The sequence below is a fragment of the Rhinolophus sinicus genome, chromosome 3 (assembly GCF_057876585.1).
Source record: "Rhinolophus sinicus isolate RSI-liver-muscle chromosome 3, RSI-T2T, whole genome shotgun sequence".
NCBI lineage: Eukaryota > Metazoa > Chordata > Mammalia > Chiroptera > Rhinolophidae > Rhinolophus > Rhinolophus sinicus.
This window is the reverse complement of record NC_142503.1, coordinates 188,591,627-188,607,407: the sequence shown is the minus strand read 5'-3', so window position 1 is coordinate 188,607,407 and position 15,781 is coordinate 188,591,627. Positions and strand designations below refer to the sequence as shown.

The window sequence follows — 15,781 nt, the reverse complement described above, 5'->3', positions numbered from 1 at the left end:
GAAGCTTGAACTGTTTATCTGTGGAATGCTGCAGAAAGTCTTTATCTCATCTATATTGTCTTACTTCCTTTATAAATCCCAGTTCTAGTCCCAAGCTCTGATATAAATTTTTAGGTATCCAGAGTTTCTGGAAGCCTTACAGCACCATGGAGTGTTATAGGGGCAGAGCGGAGAACTCTTCCCTAATTTATAACTTTGGTTGCTTGTCTTTTTAAACAAGAGAAATGCCATTTATCCCATCATCTTTTTAGAGACAAAGTACCTGGATTTTCTGGTCACGTCAGTGGGGCTCATGAGTTCCTTATTTGTTACTAACGGTCTGATTGTGAGACAAGTGGCTGGGGTTGAAGTGTCTAAGCGATGGGTCCCGTTATTTTGAGCACTAGTTTGGAAGCCAGTCACCACATAAAGCCTTTGAATTTCTGTAACATCCCTTAACCCCCACACCCATGAATACTATGAAGGGCTCTCTCTGAACCCAAGCTCTCTTTATTTCTGGCTGGGGCTCTAGAAAAATTGAGAGACTCTTTAATGATATAGTAATAACTTTGGAGATTTTGCAGTATTTAAATAGCAATGCTCAAGCTTTGCTATTGCGATGGTAAGGACGAGGGGAAGAGGAGGAGGATGGGTAAATGAGGGGACAGAGGGAAAGAGTGACATATTCTGAATGAAAAAGAACCAGGGAACAGCAATTATGCATGTCAAGAATGGACTGTTTTCACCTTTCTTAGACCCTCCTTTCGTTGTGTTATTCCACGGCTCAGGAACACGCAGTGACCCTCCCCTGCTACCAGATCAGATCTCTCTCTACTTATATGCCTGACTTCCAAGACCCTTGAGAATTTGGTCTCATCCTATTTACTCTGTGCTGTTTCCCAGTATCTCATCCTGTATTTGAGGGAGCCAGATCTTTTCAGAGCTTCACACACCTCCTGTGTTCATTTCTATTCTCTGGCTGTGATGCCCTCCTGTGGGGAAAGGAGGGAATGAAAACTAAGTGATACTAGACATTGGTCTTAGCTTCGCACCTTACAGATTGGGAACCTGAGGCTTCGGAGTAAGCTTTGCCTACAATCCCACGCTTGTAAGTTCCAGAAACAGAGGGAGAGGCCAGGTCTGTCTGGTGCTGTAGCCCACGCTCTTTGGACCACACTTCAGAACCTCATTTTAACACGTTGAGTACGGTGGGGTTTAAATCCCTCATACCCCTCTGTTCCGGCAGGTTTTTAAAAGAAACTACTTTAAAATGCACTCTTCTCTTTAAAGCGTAAATGCTTCTATGTCATTTATTATTTTTCTATGGATTTTTTAGGATTTACTCACCTATGATGTTAGTAATCCCTCCTGGTGTGATACTGCAGAAAGCAGCTTCCTTTGTGCAGTGGGACACGGCAAAAATTGCATATGTACCGAGTTTCACTTCTCACTTTTTTTGATGCGCACACTTTACACACCCGTGTGTGATATTTTTTCTTTCCTCTTCCCACTATGGGCTCCAGATGATGCGTGGCCAAATCTCCCGAGAGCCTGGCCGGATTGTCTTCTTTGGGGGCCTGCTGCGTAGGCACTTTCACAGCTGGTTCCCTATTGCCACTCGTCTCACCTCCCTGTCTTGGCCTCTCACTGCTCTCTGCCCAATCTTCTGAAATTCTCATTATCCGTCCTTAACGCATGGCTCAGAAAAAACGAAGATTCTCGTGATCCGTACACAACGTGTTAATCACTGTCTTTCTTCCTAAGAGTAGGAAAGGGAAAATTAGTGTGCTTCCTCTATAGTGCTGTTTTAGTAGATCAGCTCTCAAAGTACGCACAGTGCCATCAACTGTTAGAATTGTGTTTGGAGTAGAACTTCATCCCTCACACTTGGGTGTAGTTAAGGACCAGCACGGTGCTATAAGGAGACTTGACCAAAGCTCCTTAAGACTTTCCATCTTGTCAGTAAGCTTTGGTTGGGATCTGAAACAGTCGCAAAATTACCTTTCGCTGCACTCGTCTGAACTCTGCATCCCTTTGATCAAATTTGCTTAATATGTTGGCTGGTTTTTGTTCTCTCAGCACTACTGACAGATTATGGTTATGGAAGACTAAACCACCCTTTTATTCTATTTCACTCATTATCCGTAAAATTGCCTGCAAGTTTGATGCCGGAATCACTTATTCTGGAATGTAATGTAAAAAAAAAGAAAAAGGGAAGAAGTTTGATCTTCTTTCACTCTAACTCTACATAGAATACTTTTGTGGCGCTGACCGTATGTGTAGTACTTTCAAACTTCTGATGAACCAGAAAAGAGGTAGGGATGTAAGGAACAATGTTGGTCCTTAGTGGTTTCATGGTGGTGATAATCTACAGAGAGAAACGCTCCCTCTACTGTGAGAAGATATACAAGAGAGACTGGGATTTCATTGCTTAGCATTTGATTTTCCTGTAAAGTAGCCCAGCTCTGATTAGAAGATTAAATGTGGATTTCTCTTATTGTTGTGTACCTGTTGCAGGTGCTTCTTTTTTATATTTTCATTTACATATAAAATTCCACTGTCCACAATTCACTGATAAGAAGAAACTGAGAACTGTAAAAGCCACATATTCCTAGATCCATTCCCCTGCACCATTTCCAATATATTTCTTGGTGGTGTTAGTTTTATTTTAGATCAATTGCTTGCTTTATTAGTTGGTTGTGTTCAGGGTTTCTTTCTCATTTGCAGTTAGCTTTTGAGCAGGAGATGAGTTATTTTCAGGGATCATGTTGGTTTATGGTGGTTTTTTCATGCAGGTCTCCGGTAGCATTTATAAAAGGAAGCCTGAGGAGAGCTCACTGTTAGAGCCCTGATGGTTCCTGGTTGGCTGAATCTTTGCCCTCCTTTGATATACTGCTGTCAATCAGTGATCCCAGAACTAGGGGTTTACTGCTCTGTGTAGACAGAGATGCTCTGCAGGGGGAAATGGACCTCAAAGTGGGATTCCTGGATCAGCGGCCTCGGCATTACCTCGGAGTCCGTTACACAGCAGATTCAAGGTGCCCACCCTACACCCACCAAATCAGACCCTGTGGGGTGGGGCCAGCACACTGAGTTTAACAAGTTCTCCAGGGGATTTCAATGCTGCTCACGTTTGAAAACCCTGCTGTAGAGCCAAGATTGAGTTGACTCTGTCTTTGCAGACAAATAATTTTAGGTCTTTCTTCTGGAGTTTTTAAGTCTTATTAGGCTTAAATGTAGAAATTAGCCCTGGAGTCCTTTATGTTCTCCCAGAGTCCCTAGCTTTGCCTTTACTGCTTCTGTTTGCTGATGGAAATGTAATAAACCTATTTGTTCAGAATTGTGCTGACACCTTTTCTGTATTCCTAGAAAAAAATGGTGCCTTTTAATATTAGGATGAGAAGTAGTTTTATTATAGAGAGACAAGAAATGTATTTTTAAGAAACTTAAAAGCAGTAAATATTATTTGCCAGTAACTCACTAAAAGAGGCAATGAAATGACTTGACTCTAGTCATGTAAAACTTAAAACCATCATCCGTGAAGACTCTTGAAACCCATTCCTGCTACAAGCACAGACCTAGCAAATCACATCTTCACCTCAATTAGAAGTTTGGAAACATGTGGCTGTGAGATGATGACACATGTGTGCTACTCGGAATGGCATAATTAAAAGCACTAACCAACAGTTTCATTCTGCAGGTCCAATATGAGGATCAAGTGTGATGTTTACATAGAGACCCCTGAAAACGGAGGTGTGTTCATTGCCGGAAGAGTAAATAAAGGTGGTATATGGATTAGAAGTGCCAGAGGCGTTTTCTTCTGGATTTTTGCAAATGGCACCTACCGAGTTACAGGTGATCTAGGTAAGTGACTTCTTCTATGGCACCTAACTTGCTAGGTGATATGTCGCTGGGTGCATCTGCTTGTTAGCTATGGGAGTAATGAAAGGTGCTTGAACAGCTAATTGGGAAAAGATTCAACACACATATGCAAATACTAAACAATTCAAAATTATAAGTTAATTAATTAGTGCAGAGAGCGGCAACTCAGTAAAGGAGAAAATGTGGCAAAGCTTTCTCGGTTATTGTAGAGTTGAGCCGGGCTGTCAGGGTAGGGTTTGCATAGACTGGGATGAGATGGTGGGAGCAGGGAGAGAATGCTCTGGAAACACTGTCAATAAAAACAAGACTGTGAGAATGTTGTCTCGGTGCTCATGGAAATATAAAAGGGACTGATTTGCTTAAAATGGAGTAAACCTGTTTCCTAATGTAGTTAAAATTTGAAAATAGCTTGACTTTTCTCATTCATCTTAACAGCCCTTGTCTTATGTAGACTAGTATTTTATCCAGAATAGGTGCGTAGACCATGTGCAAGTTGAATTCCATACACATATAGTTTCAACAATAAGGTCTGTTGAAACTAGACCTTATTGGTGGTGACTCTTCTTGATTCTCAGTCTCTTGACTTTCCTCTCACATTAATAAAAACTCTTCTCTCTTATAGTTTGCTACGTTGTGCCTCTTCCTCAGGTGAAAAGGGCCCCATAAATAGAATAAAAATCAGAGGGAGTGGGTAGTAATTACATTAGAGTAGAAATGACACAATCATGGTGTGACTGATCTAGAAGGTATGTCGTACTTTCCAACCCATAACAGAGAGCCAGAGAGGTTAATTGATTTGCCTAAGGTCTCAAAATGAGTTAGGCAGGATTGGAAGTAGGAATTTAAATCTGTGTCTTCAGCCCCCACGGCTCTGTGTTTTAAACTGCCCACTCGACATCTCTGTGTTTCTCTCTGGCACTCAAATATACTACATCCAAAAATTAGCTCATTATCTTCTGTCTGTAATTCTCAGTGAATGCTATTACCATGTGATCAATTATATAGCTGGAAATCTTGTGGGAGTCTTTGATACTCCCTATCCTCCATGTTAAGTCCAATCAGGTATAAGTATATCCCGGAACCATAGGTGCAAATGCATTAGACTGTAGTTGGTTTGTGAGTTGACTTCACTGGTTCTCTTGTGAGCTCAGCTTAGAAGTTCAATACATGCTTGTTCAATGTGTGCATGAATGAAAAATGTAATGTTTTAAATCAGGTGTAGATCTGGAAATGTAGGTCTTTATTGAGGCTGACTTTACTACATACAAATGCCACCTGAGAACCCCCATTGACTTATGTGATTCTGTGATTTAGATTTTAGAAATATATCAATTAAGATAATCTTTTTGTGTTACAGCTGGATGGATCATATACGCTTTAGGAAAGGCTGAAGTTACAGCACAAGAATGGTATACACTCACTTTAACTATTAACGTAAGTATTGCTGATCAGAATGCCTTCAGGTAAAATGTTCTTTTCTTGTGCCTTTCTAGCATTTTCTGTTACCAAATGAGAAGGGGAAATTGATAAAATAATGGAAACAGGCAGAGAATTTGCCATGATACCAGCAAACCATTCCTCCCTAGGACTATAGTATGTGTCACGGTAAACCCACATGAGAACCATCAGCAGGTGACTTTATTACCCCAGTATTTTTTAAAGTTTTGTTTTTGTTTTTTAAACTCAGGAGTGATTGGTAGATAAAGTCAACAATTGAACTATTTTTTCAAGTTGCCTGAACCAAGATTATAGTTGGAGCTTATAGGTACAAGCAGAGTCACATACATTTATTTTTGATGGTTGAAAATAATTTGGTTTTCGACTGTCAGCACAATATTTTAGAAGCTGGTTTCCATGAATATGTTTGTCAGATGAGATACCAGGTTAATTTTACTACCATGGGCACCTAAAAACGTTTGTCAGAATCACTGTTTGATCATGAGTTATTGATTGGCATGCTTCCAAGGGATGCTATGTGGAGAGATTCTTCTGTATAATATACTGCTCTCTACCAAGATAGTCCTGTCATAATTTTGTTCAGATTATAATAGGGATTAAAAAGGGAATTCAAATAACTTTTTGAACTTGTTCTCTTCTTTTACCCAACCAAAAAAAAAAAAAAAAAAAAGACAATACTAATTCTTCAGGTGGTATCAAAATGTATTGACTATCTGGTTTGGATGTAGCATAGTTTATTCAACTATGTCACACTTGATGGGCATAATTTTGTTCCTCGTTCCTCCCTTTTCTAGTGAACTGAGGCAGTAAGGGCGGCCTTTACGTGTAGATAGAGGGGAGGGATCTCTTATGTGCCTCTTGGGGTGCACATATCCTGTTATTTGTTTAGGCAGATGTTGTCAAGTGCAATTGCGTTTTAAATTTTGCTAGCCAAACTCAATTTTTATAGCAGTTACAATAATATTTGATACTATCGAGTTTTAGAGATTTGTTTTCAAACTAACTGACCTGATTTGTATTTCCTTGACAATTAGGGATTTTACACATCTTATATTTATTGGCTATTTGTAGTTTCTCTTCTCTGAAATTATCCATTAACGTTCTTTCCTCATTTTCCTATTGTGTTGTCTTTTTCTGGTGGATCTGTATGAATTTATTATATATTCTGGGTAGTAACCCATTGTCTGTTATCTGTGTCACAAATATTTTCTTCTATTCTCTCATGATGTGTATTTTAATTTTGCTGATGGTATGTTTCATGAATAGAAATTTTAAATTTTGGTATTGTCAAATATTTCACTTTTTTTTCATTGCTTTTATGTTTTATTTTGGGTTAAGAAGGCTTTCTCCTTTCCTTAGGTTAGGAACATTTTTTCCCCCCAAACTAAACAAAGTTTAGGATTTTATTTTTTTATTTTTTATGTTTAAGTCTTTAATCCTTCTGGAATTTATCTGTGATTTGTAAAGGGAAGAGCCCAATATAATTTTTCTAAAACAAATGGATAGATAGCTATCATCATTTATTAAGACTGTCCTTTTGCCCATGATTTGAAGGTCACTTTTTTGATGCAACAAATCATCACATGTGCATAGGCTTGTGTTTGAACATTTCTGTGTTCTTTACATTTCTGTTTGTTTATTATTATCCAATATCACACTTTAAATTGTGTTAACTTCTAAAATCTTTGATTACACGGCTCACTCCCTTCCTTCCTTCAAAGCTCTTTCCCGACCACCTTAGATAAAATAGCACTCGTCTCACTCTCTGTCCCTCTTGTCTTGGTTTATTTTTCTCCAAAGCTCTTATTACCTCCTGACATCACACACATTCTGCTGATTGTTTGTGTCAGTCCTACTCCCTGCACTAGAACACAGCTCCACAATGACAGGCCTCTACCTGCTTTAAGCACCACTGGCTCTCCAGCACCTGGGAAGGTGCCTGGCACACACACTGTCCCACCTGAGCCCAGTGAATACTCTTTGAATGAATGTGTGGCTATCTGGTGGCCTAATTCCTCATTCTTCTTTAAAAAAATTGTTTTTTTCAGTTACAGTTGACATTTGATATTATTTTGTATTAGTTTCAGGTGTAGCATAGCAGTTAGACATTTATATAATTTACAGAGTGATCCCACGATTTGTCTAGTACCCACCTCGCACCATACGTAGTTATTACGATATCATTGACTATATTCCCTATGCTGTATCTCATTATTTCTTTTTCAGAATCATCTTTGCTATTCTAGTACATTTACTTTTCTATTTAATGACTTAAGATAATATTCTCAGGCGTAGGTGTGTTTGGGACCAGACAGACCAGCATTCCTATTTTCTTGCTGATGCATCCTGAGACTTCTAGCAAGTTATTTCACCTTTTTTGAGCTTCTGTTAATTTTTATCTGTAAAATGGAGGTATCTTCTGTCAGGCTGCTTCAGGGTTAAATGGTTTTTATTCTTTCATTTAACACATTTTTATTAAGCATTTACTGTGTGCACTTTTCTAAGTGCTAGGGATGTAGAAATGAGTGAGACGGACAGGGTTCCTTCTTTCTTAGAGCCTGTGTTCTGCGAGGACAGAGGTTGGCAGATTTTTCTGTAAAGGGCCAGATAGCAAATGTTTTACCCTTTGTGAGCCTTGTGGTCTGTGTTGTTGCTACTCAGCGCTGCTTGTGTAGTGAGCCATAGATAATAGGTAAATGAACGGGTGCAACTGTGTTCCAATAAAATTCTATTTATAAAAACAGGAGGTGGCTGGCCTCTGGGCCATAGTTGGCTGACACCTACCTGTTCTAAGACAGTAAACTTGTACATAAATAAATAAATAAAAAATTGAAGAAAAAAATGGGGCAATGAGATAAAGCAGCTCCCCTGCCTGGATTCTCTGGATAGAGAGGTCGGGGGGTATGTTTGAACAGACACCGGAATGATGAGAAGAGCAATCTAAGCAGATGAGGCCGCTGTGACTGGCCTTGTGCGAAGAGCAGCCAGGAGGCCAGGTTGGCTGACACCTGGGGAGCAAGGGGTCGGGGTGGGAGGCGAAGATGAGGTACTGTTACACCGGTTTGTGCTTAATATGATTTGTGTATATGAGTCCTTGGCTCAGTGTTAGCATTCACTGCTCCCTGAGTGGCAGAAGATGTTCGATAAGCACTTTTAGAGCTGAAGGTAGCTGTGCAGTAGTGATGGGAATGTACGTGGCTCTGATTTTCAATCTGAAGTCTCAGTATCTCCATCTGTAAAACGCTGTTACTAAGTTAAGGCCCATTGCAATATACGACTTTAACGCAAATTGTATTTTGGGTCTTGGCCTAGTGTTTTGGATCTTTAGCTCTTGGTCCTTGGAAATGAGCTAGTTTTAAATGTTTAGCTGTAATTGGCATGCTGTGAATGTATGCTCATAGATGTGCTATCATGGTAATAAGAGCAAGCTAGCATTTACTGCTTACTTGTGTGCAAAGCACTTAGCCAGGTAGGCATGACAGCCATCTGAAGAGGACATTATTTTGTCTTTCTCTGCCAGTGACCAGTGAGTCCTTTCTATGGATACTTCCCTTCTGACATTCCTCCCTCCCCCAGTCCTCACTGATGGTTACTGTTTTTCTAACATAAGGATGGGCTTTTCATATGACATTGAAGTGATATTTTGTACATGGGGACAAAAAGGCATTAAATAAACGGACGGTTTGGCTCCAGCAGTCATGTCTTAAGAGGGGGTAGGTATTAGCCACAACTCGTAAATAACAAATGTTTTTTTTTTGTTTTTTTTTGTTTTTTTTTCCACTTTGGTGGACTCTTGTCTAAACGTTTACAATCATGTTCTGAAAAGTTTTACATTTTTGTCACTTTTACAACATTTTGGTGGAGTACAAGGAGATGCTGAGGTATTCCTTGTACCTTGGAAACTATTTACGTAGGTAGATAAGAATTTCCTCTGAGAAAATTTTTCCTGTATTTCCAACTTTTGCTCCAACGTCTGGAATTGTGTGTTGCTGTGGTAAGTCTTAAGTGAGAAGGATATCAGCTCCACTAAGTACGTGGGCTATGCGTTATTAGGAACCAGACTTGAGAGAATCCTTTTCAAGCGTCTCCAAGGGATGCCTTTCTCTCTACCCCAGGGTCATTTCTCCTCTGGCATGTTGAATGGCAAGCCTCTCTGGACCGACGTCCGTGTGAATTTCCCGAAGAATGGCTGGGCCGCGATTGGAACCCACTCCTTCGAATTCGCACAGTTCGACAACTTTCATGTGGAAGCCCACCCTGATATGCACAGAGCACCATAAGACACTCTTTGGATTTTCCTTCTTTCGGGTTTTGGTTCAGAGCCAATTCTTGTTTTGATGGATCACTACGTGAGCCGTTTGGAGGCTAAAAATAATGAAGAGCAAATGGGGAGAAAAATACATTTTTGCTTGATCCTGTGGGAGATTTTTTTTTTTTTAGAACTAATTCCAAGGAGAAACAGGTGAGTCTTTGACGTCCCCTACAATTCACACTGTGCACTGGTCCATCCTTAGGCTGGTCCAGACCGCGAAGCCTGTGTTAATGCTGGGGGTCGCTCTCGCCATCTTATTTGCAAGCGATCATGCAGCTGCAAATAACGCGTCCTCACTGAGATGCGTGTATTAGTGCTGACGTGGGCCAGAGTGAGCTGACGTTCTCGTCTCAACGTGATGCTGCTGTACAAGGAAGCTGAAGAACACTGGAAGGGCTGCTTTTGGAAAACCACTTCAACATGTTATCCTAAAAACACATTCTACAAAGTATTTTTTCTTTTCCTTTTTAAGATGATGCTTTTGAACTATAGATATGATGAGTGGGATGATTTGAAAAAATGCCTCATTCATAACCTACCTCTAATGCTATGTCTACAATAATAAATACTAGCAGATTAATTGGGCTATCTGCATTTTTAAATTCTTTTGGATGCAACTTTTATTATTATAATCCTTCTAACTCTCTATGAACATTTACCCGGGTGGCTGGAAGAAGAAAACCCCATATAGCCAATGCTGGAAGTAGATCTAAAGATGAAATTATAGCAATTTTCTCGTCTCATTTTATTTTACCTTTCATGTCTGGCTTCTCGTATGTCACTGGTAACAGACTAAAGTAGCTAATGAATTCTTTTATCTCTTTGTACGTGGAAGAAGGGGAACACTTAGCTATTTACTAGTCCATAGAATTGGATCATCTAGTATTTGGTTTGGTTAGATGCATTTATTTCGTTAAACTACAAATATATTTAAGCATGGGTGAGCATATTTCTCATGCAGTATAATTTATGTTTAAGAATTAGTGTACCTCCTAGAAACAACTCAATTATTCCTGTGGGTAAAGTAAACTCTGGAATTCTTTATAATGAAAGTTTAAAACTTTAGTGAACTAATTCTTCAATTTTGGAATTTGTAATGGTTTAACATAGGCTAAACTGATATGAAGTTTTGTATTGCTATTAAATGCAAGAAACTAAATATTAGAATAAATTAGATTACGGAGAAAAATTTTAAATTAAAACCAAGTCTAAGTGATTTCCAGTTCAGGTCCCTACATATATTTTTTTAAAATTAACTTTCCTGAAGTATAACTTACAACAATAAAGTGTTCTCATTTTAAGTATACAGTTCAATGAGTCTTGATAAGTGGATACATCCATGTAACCAACACTCCAACCAAGATATCAAAAAAAATTTTTCCATCACTCCAGAAACGTCTGTTGTACACCTGTGCAGTCATTTCCTCTTACCCCCATCTCAGGCAACCACGAATCTGATTTCTATCACTATTGATAAGTTTTTTTTGTTCCAAAACACTTTAAAAGTGGCATCATAAACTGTGTACTTTTTTGTGTGAATGGTTTCTTTCATTCAGCATAATGCTTTTGAGATTTGTCTGTGTTGCTGTGTATGTCAATGGTTTGCTGCTTGTTTCAGAGTATTCCATTATATGGATTATACCACAATTTGTTTGTCCCCCCAGTTTTGGTCTTACAAATAAAGCTGTTATGAACATTTGCATACAAGTCTTTGTGTGGACATATGTTTTCATTTTTTCTGGGTAAATACCAAGGAGTAAAATTGCTGGCCCTTTTGGAAAGTAAGTATATGTTCAACCTTATAAGAAACTGCCCTACTGTTTTCCAAAATGATTGTCTGATTTTACACTCCCATCACAATGTTTAAGAGTTTCAGTTGCTGCACATTCTTGTCAATGCTTCATATTGTTGTTCTTTCTAATTTTAATCCTTCCTTATGGGTGTGTAGCAGGTGCATTTGACGTTGAGCACCTTTTCATGGGCTTATTTGTCATTCATATATTTTTTGTGTGAAATGTCTGTTCATATCTTTTGCTCATTTTAAAAATTGGGTTGTCTTACTAATGAGTTGTAAGAGCTCTTTATATATTCCAGATGCAAGTTTCTTTTTTTAAAAATCATGTATACTAGGTCTGACAATTAAGTACATGAACTTGTTGCAACGATGTTGCTAACCTTTTTTGATATCAGAGGGATTATTCATTATGAGTTTGTACCAACTGGACAAACAGTTAACCAAGTTTACTATTTGGAAGTGCTGGAAAGGCTGCGTGAAAAAGTTAGACAACCTGAACCTTTTGCCAACAATTCACGGCTCTTGCATCACGACAATGCACCAGCTCACACGGCACTGTCTGTGAGGGAGTTTTTAGCCAGTAAACAAATAACTATATTGGAACACCCTCCCTACTCACCTGATCTGGCCCCCAATGACTTCTTTTTTTACCCAAAGATAAAGGAAATATTGAAAGGAAGACATTTTGATGACATTCAGGACATCAAGGGTAATACAACAATGGCTCTAATAGCCATCCCAGAAAGAGTTCCAAAATTGCTTAGAAGGGTGGACTAGGCACTGGTGTCAGTGCATAGCTTCCCAAGGGGAGTATTCGAAGGTGACTGTAGTGATATTCAGCAATGAGGTACGTAGTAGCACTTTTTCTAGGATAAGTTCGCAAACTTAATTGTCATATGATGTATGTTTTGTTAATTGTTTGGTCCAAGTCTGTATCTTTTGAAGAGAGCAAAATTTTAATTCAGCAGTCTAATTTATCTTTTATTCCATTTATAGTAGGTGTTTTTTGGTGTCCTAAGAAATCTTTGTTGATCCCAAATTTACAAGGATTTTTTCCCTTTGATTTCTTTTAGAAGTGTTATGTTTTTAGCTTTTACATTCAAGTTTCTGATCCATTTTGCATTAATTCTTGTATATAATTAGAGATGAGGATTGAGGCTTATTCCTCCCCATATGGATATTCATTTTTTTCAGCATCATTTGTTGAAAAGACCATCCTTTGTCAAAAATCAATTGATCATGTGTGTACATCCAGAAATAAACTCCATTCAGTTAACATTTGATATTATTTTGTATTAATTTCAGGTGTACAGCATAGTGGTTAGACATTTGCATAATTTAATAAGTGATCCCCCTGACTAGTCTAGTACCCACCTGGCACTATACATAGCCATTACCATATTATTGACTATATTCTCTATGCTGTATTTTACATCCCCATGACTGTTTTATAACTACCAATTTGTACTTCTTAATCCCTTCACCTTTTTCACCCTTCCCCCAAACCCACTCCCATCTACTACCCTGGTAAATCTAGTACCCATCTGACAGCATGCACAGTTATTACAATATTATTGATTATATTTCCTTTGCTATACCCTACATCTCCATGACTACTTTGTAACAACCAATTTGTACTTCTTAATCCCTTCCAGTTTTTCACCCATTCCTTCAACCCCCCTCCGATCTGGCAACCATTAAAATGTTCCTTGTGTCTATGAGTTTGTTTCTGTTTTGTTTGTTTATTAATTTTGTTCTTTAGATTCCACATATAAGTGAAATCACATTGCACCTATCTTTCTCTGTCTGACATACTCCACTCAGCACAGTACCCTCCAGGTACATTCATGCCGCCGCAGATGGCAAGAACCCATTCCTTTTCATGGCCGAGCAATAGTCTATTATATATATGTACCACCTCCTCTTTATCCATTCTTCCATTGATAGACACCCAGGCTGCCTCCATATCTTGGCCATGGTAAACAATGCTGCAATGAACATATGGATGCACACGTCCCCTCGGAGTAGCATTTTGGGTTTTTTCAGATAAACACCCAGAGTGGGATTACTGAGTTTTTGTCTCATAGCTTTTGTTTTAAAGTCTATTTTGTCTGGTATAAGTATTGCTACCTCACTTTTTTTTTTTTTTTTCTGTTTCCATTGCATGAAAACCCTTTTTCCATCCCTTTACTTTCAGAGTGTGTGTATCTTTCAATCTGAAGTGAGTCTCTTGTAGGCAGCATATATAAGGGTTTTTGTTTTTTATCTATTTAGCCTTCCTATATTTTTGATCAAATCATTTAATCCATTGACATTGAAAGTAATCGATAGATATGTAACTAGTGCCATTTTATTATTGATAATTTTAATTTTTTTATTTTTTTGTCTTAAAGAAGTTCCTCTAACATTCCTTAGAATATTGGTTTGGTGAGGAACTCCTTTAGCTTTTTCTTGTCTGGGAAGTTCTTTATCTGTCCTTTGATTTTAAATGGTAACCTTGCTGGATAAGTCATGGTTGTGGATCCTTGCTTTTCATCACATTGAATATTTCCTGCCAATCTCTTCTGGCCTGCAAAGTTTCTGTTGAGAAATCAGCTTGCAGTCCTGTGGGAGCTCCCTTATAAGTTACTGGGTGCCTTTCTCTTGCTACTTTTAGGAGTCTCTCTTTATCTTTAACCTTTGCCATTCTAATTATAATGTGTCTCTTTTGTGGGCCTGTTTGGGTTCATCTTGTTTGGGACTCTCTGACCTTCCTTGGCTTGTATGTCTAGCTCCCTTGCCAAGTTAGGAAAGTTTTCAGTCCTTATTTCTTCAAATAGGTTCTCAATCCCTTGCTTTCTCTCTTCTATTCTAGTACCCCCATGATGTGAATGTTGTTACACTTGAGATTGTCCCAGAGGTTTCTTAAACTATCCTCATGGGTTTTTTTTTTTTTAAATTCTTTTTTCCTTTTGCTGTTCCATTCAGGTGTTTTCTGCTACCTTGTTTTCCAAATCACTGATTCAATCCTCTGCTTCATCTAGTCTGCTGGTGATTTCTTCTAGTGCATTCTTCATTTCAGTTACTGTATTCTTCAGTTCTGCCTGGTTCTATTTTATGGTTTCTATGTCATTTTTTTGTGCTTGCTATCTCTTTGTTGAAGTTCTCACTAAGTTCCTTGAGCATTCTTATAACCAGTGTTTTGAACTCTGTATCTGATAGGTTGCTTGCCTCCATTTCATTTAGTTCTTTTTCTGGAGTATTTTCCTGTTCTTTCATTTGGGATGCATTTCTTCGTTTTGTCATTTTGGCTGCCTCTATGTTTCTTTGTGTTAGGTAGATCTTCTACATCTCTTGCTGGGTGGCCTTATGTAGTAGGTACCCTGTAAGGTCCAGAGGCACCGTCTTCCTGGTCACCTATTCTGGGTGCTCCAGGAGTGACCTTTGTGTGGATTGTGTGTGTTCTCCTGTTATCGTTGAGCCTTGGTTGCTATTGGCATGTCAGTAGTGGGATTGACCCTCAGGCTGATTGGCTGTGGGGTTTGCACTCCTGTGTAGGAGGCTTACCCCATAGAGTGGGATTCACCTCAGTGGGCTGTGGTGCCTGTTGAGACTGCCCTTTGTGTTTGCCACTTGTGGGGCTAATTGGGCAGCTCTCTGCTGTGGTCTGAAGCCAACCTCCAAGTATGTTGGTTCTGGGGCCTCTTGGGAGGGGCTCCGGTGCAGCCTCAGGTCAGCCACAGCCTGTGACCAGTCGGGGACTACCTGGTAGGAGCTACAATGTGATCCACAGTTGGTTGCTGCCTGTGTGGGACCTGGAGGCATGTGGGTGAGGCCACGCTGTAAACTGAGGATTTCTGCCACCAGTACTGGGCCTGGGGTAGCTCCACAAAAAGCCAGAACACCCTGAGTCCTGCTGCCACCTACTGCTGGTTGCAGGTTCTGATAAGCTTCTGCCTCAGGTGGTAGGGAGTTAGGTGTGGCATAATCACAGTGAGTCAGCAGGGCGGAGTTCACCAGGCCAATCAGATTTGGATTTGGCTGTAAGCATAGTGGGTGGGCTCATCAGGAAAGATGGCACCCACCTGCTGGCTGCATGGGAGAAGGACCACACAGGGAAAATGCTGACTGCCCTCCAGGCCACACTCTGAAGCCATATACCTCAGTCTGCCCGCCCCCCCGTATGCCTCTGACACCCCCAGAGTCACCATTCCCTCCGCCAGAACCCAAGGTGAGTGCCTGGGGTGAGTCTGTGCGCAGGCCGTTTAAGAGGACGTCTGGGTTTCCTGCAGCCTTCGTCCCACCTGGATGGTTGGAATCCCCACTGTTTTTCACATCCAGAAGTTGTGAGAGCTCCTCTTCCCGGCACCAGTACT

The 15,781-nt window shown here is 39.7% G+C and overlaps 1 protein-coding gene across 2 annotated transcripts in view; it reads left to right on the top strand.

Moving 5' to 3' along the window:
* GALC (galactosylceramidase) overlaps window positions 1-11,338 on the top strand; it is a 50,779-nt gene extending 39,441 nt beyond the window's left edge. For both annotated transcript variants that reach the window (XM_019744385.3, XM_074327084.2), the window contains 3 exons: window positions 3,680-3,843; window positions 5,219-5,295; window positions 9,435-11,338. In XM_019744385.3, coding sequence (XP_019599944.2) covers window positions 3,680-3,843; window positions 5,219-5,295; window positions 9,435-9,599 — 406 coding nt within the window. In that variant the 3' untranslated portion in view covers window positions 9,600-11,338. The remainder of the gene's footprint in view (window positions 1-3,679; window positions 3,844-5,218; window positions 5,296-9,434) is intronic.
* Window positions 11,339-15,781: the final 4,443 nt, after the last annotated feature.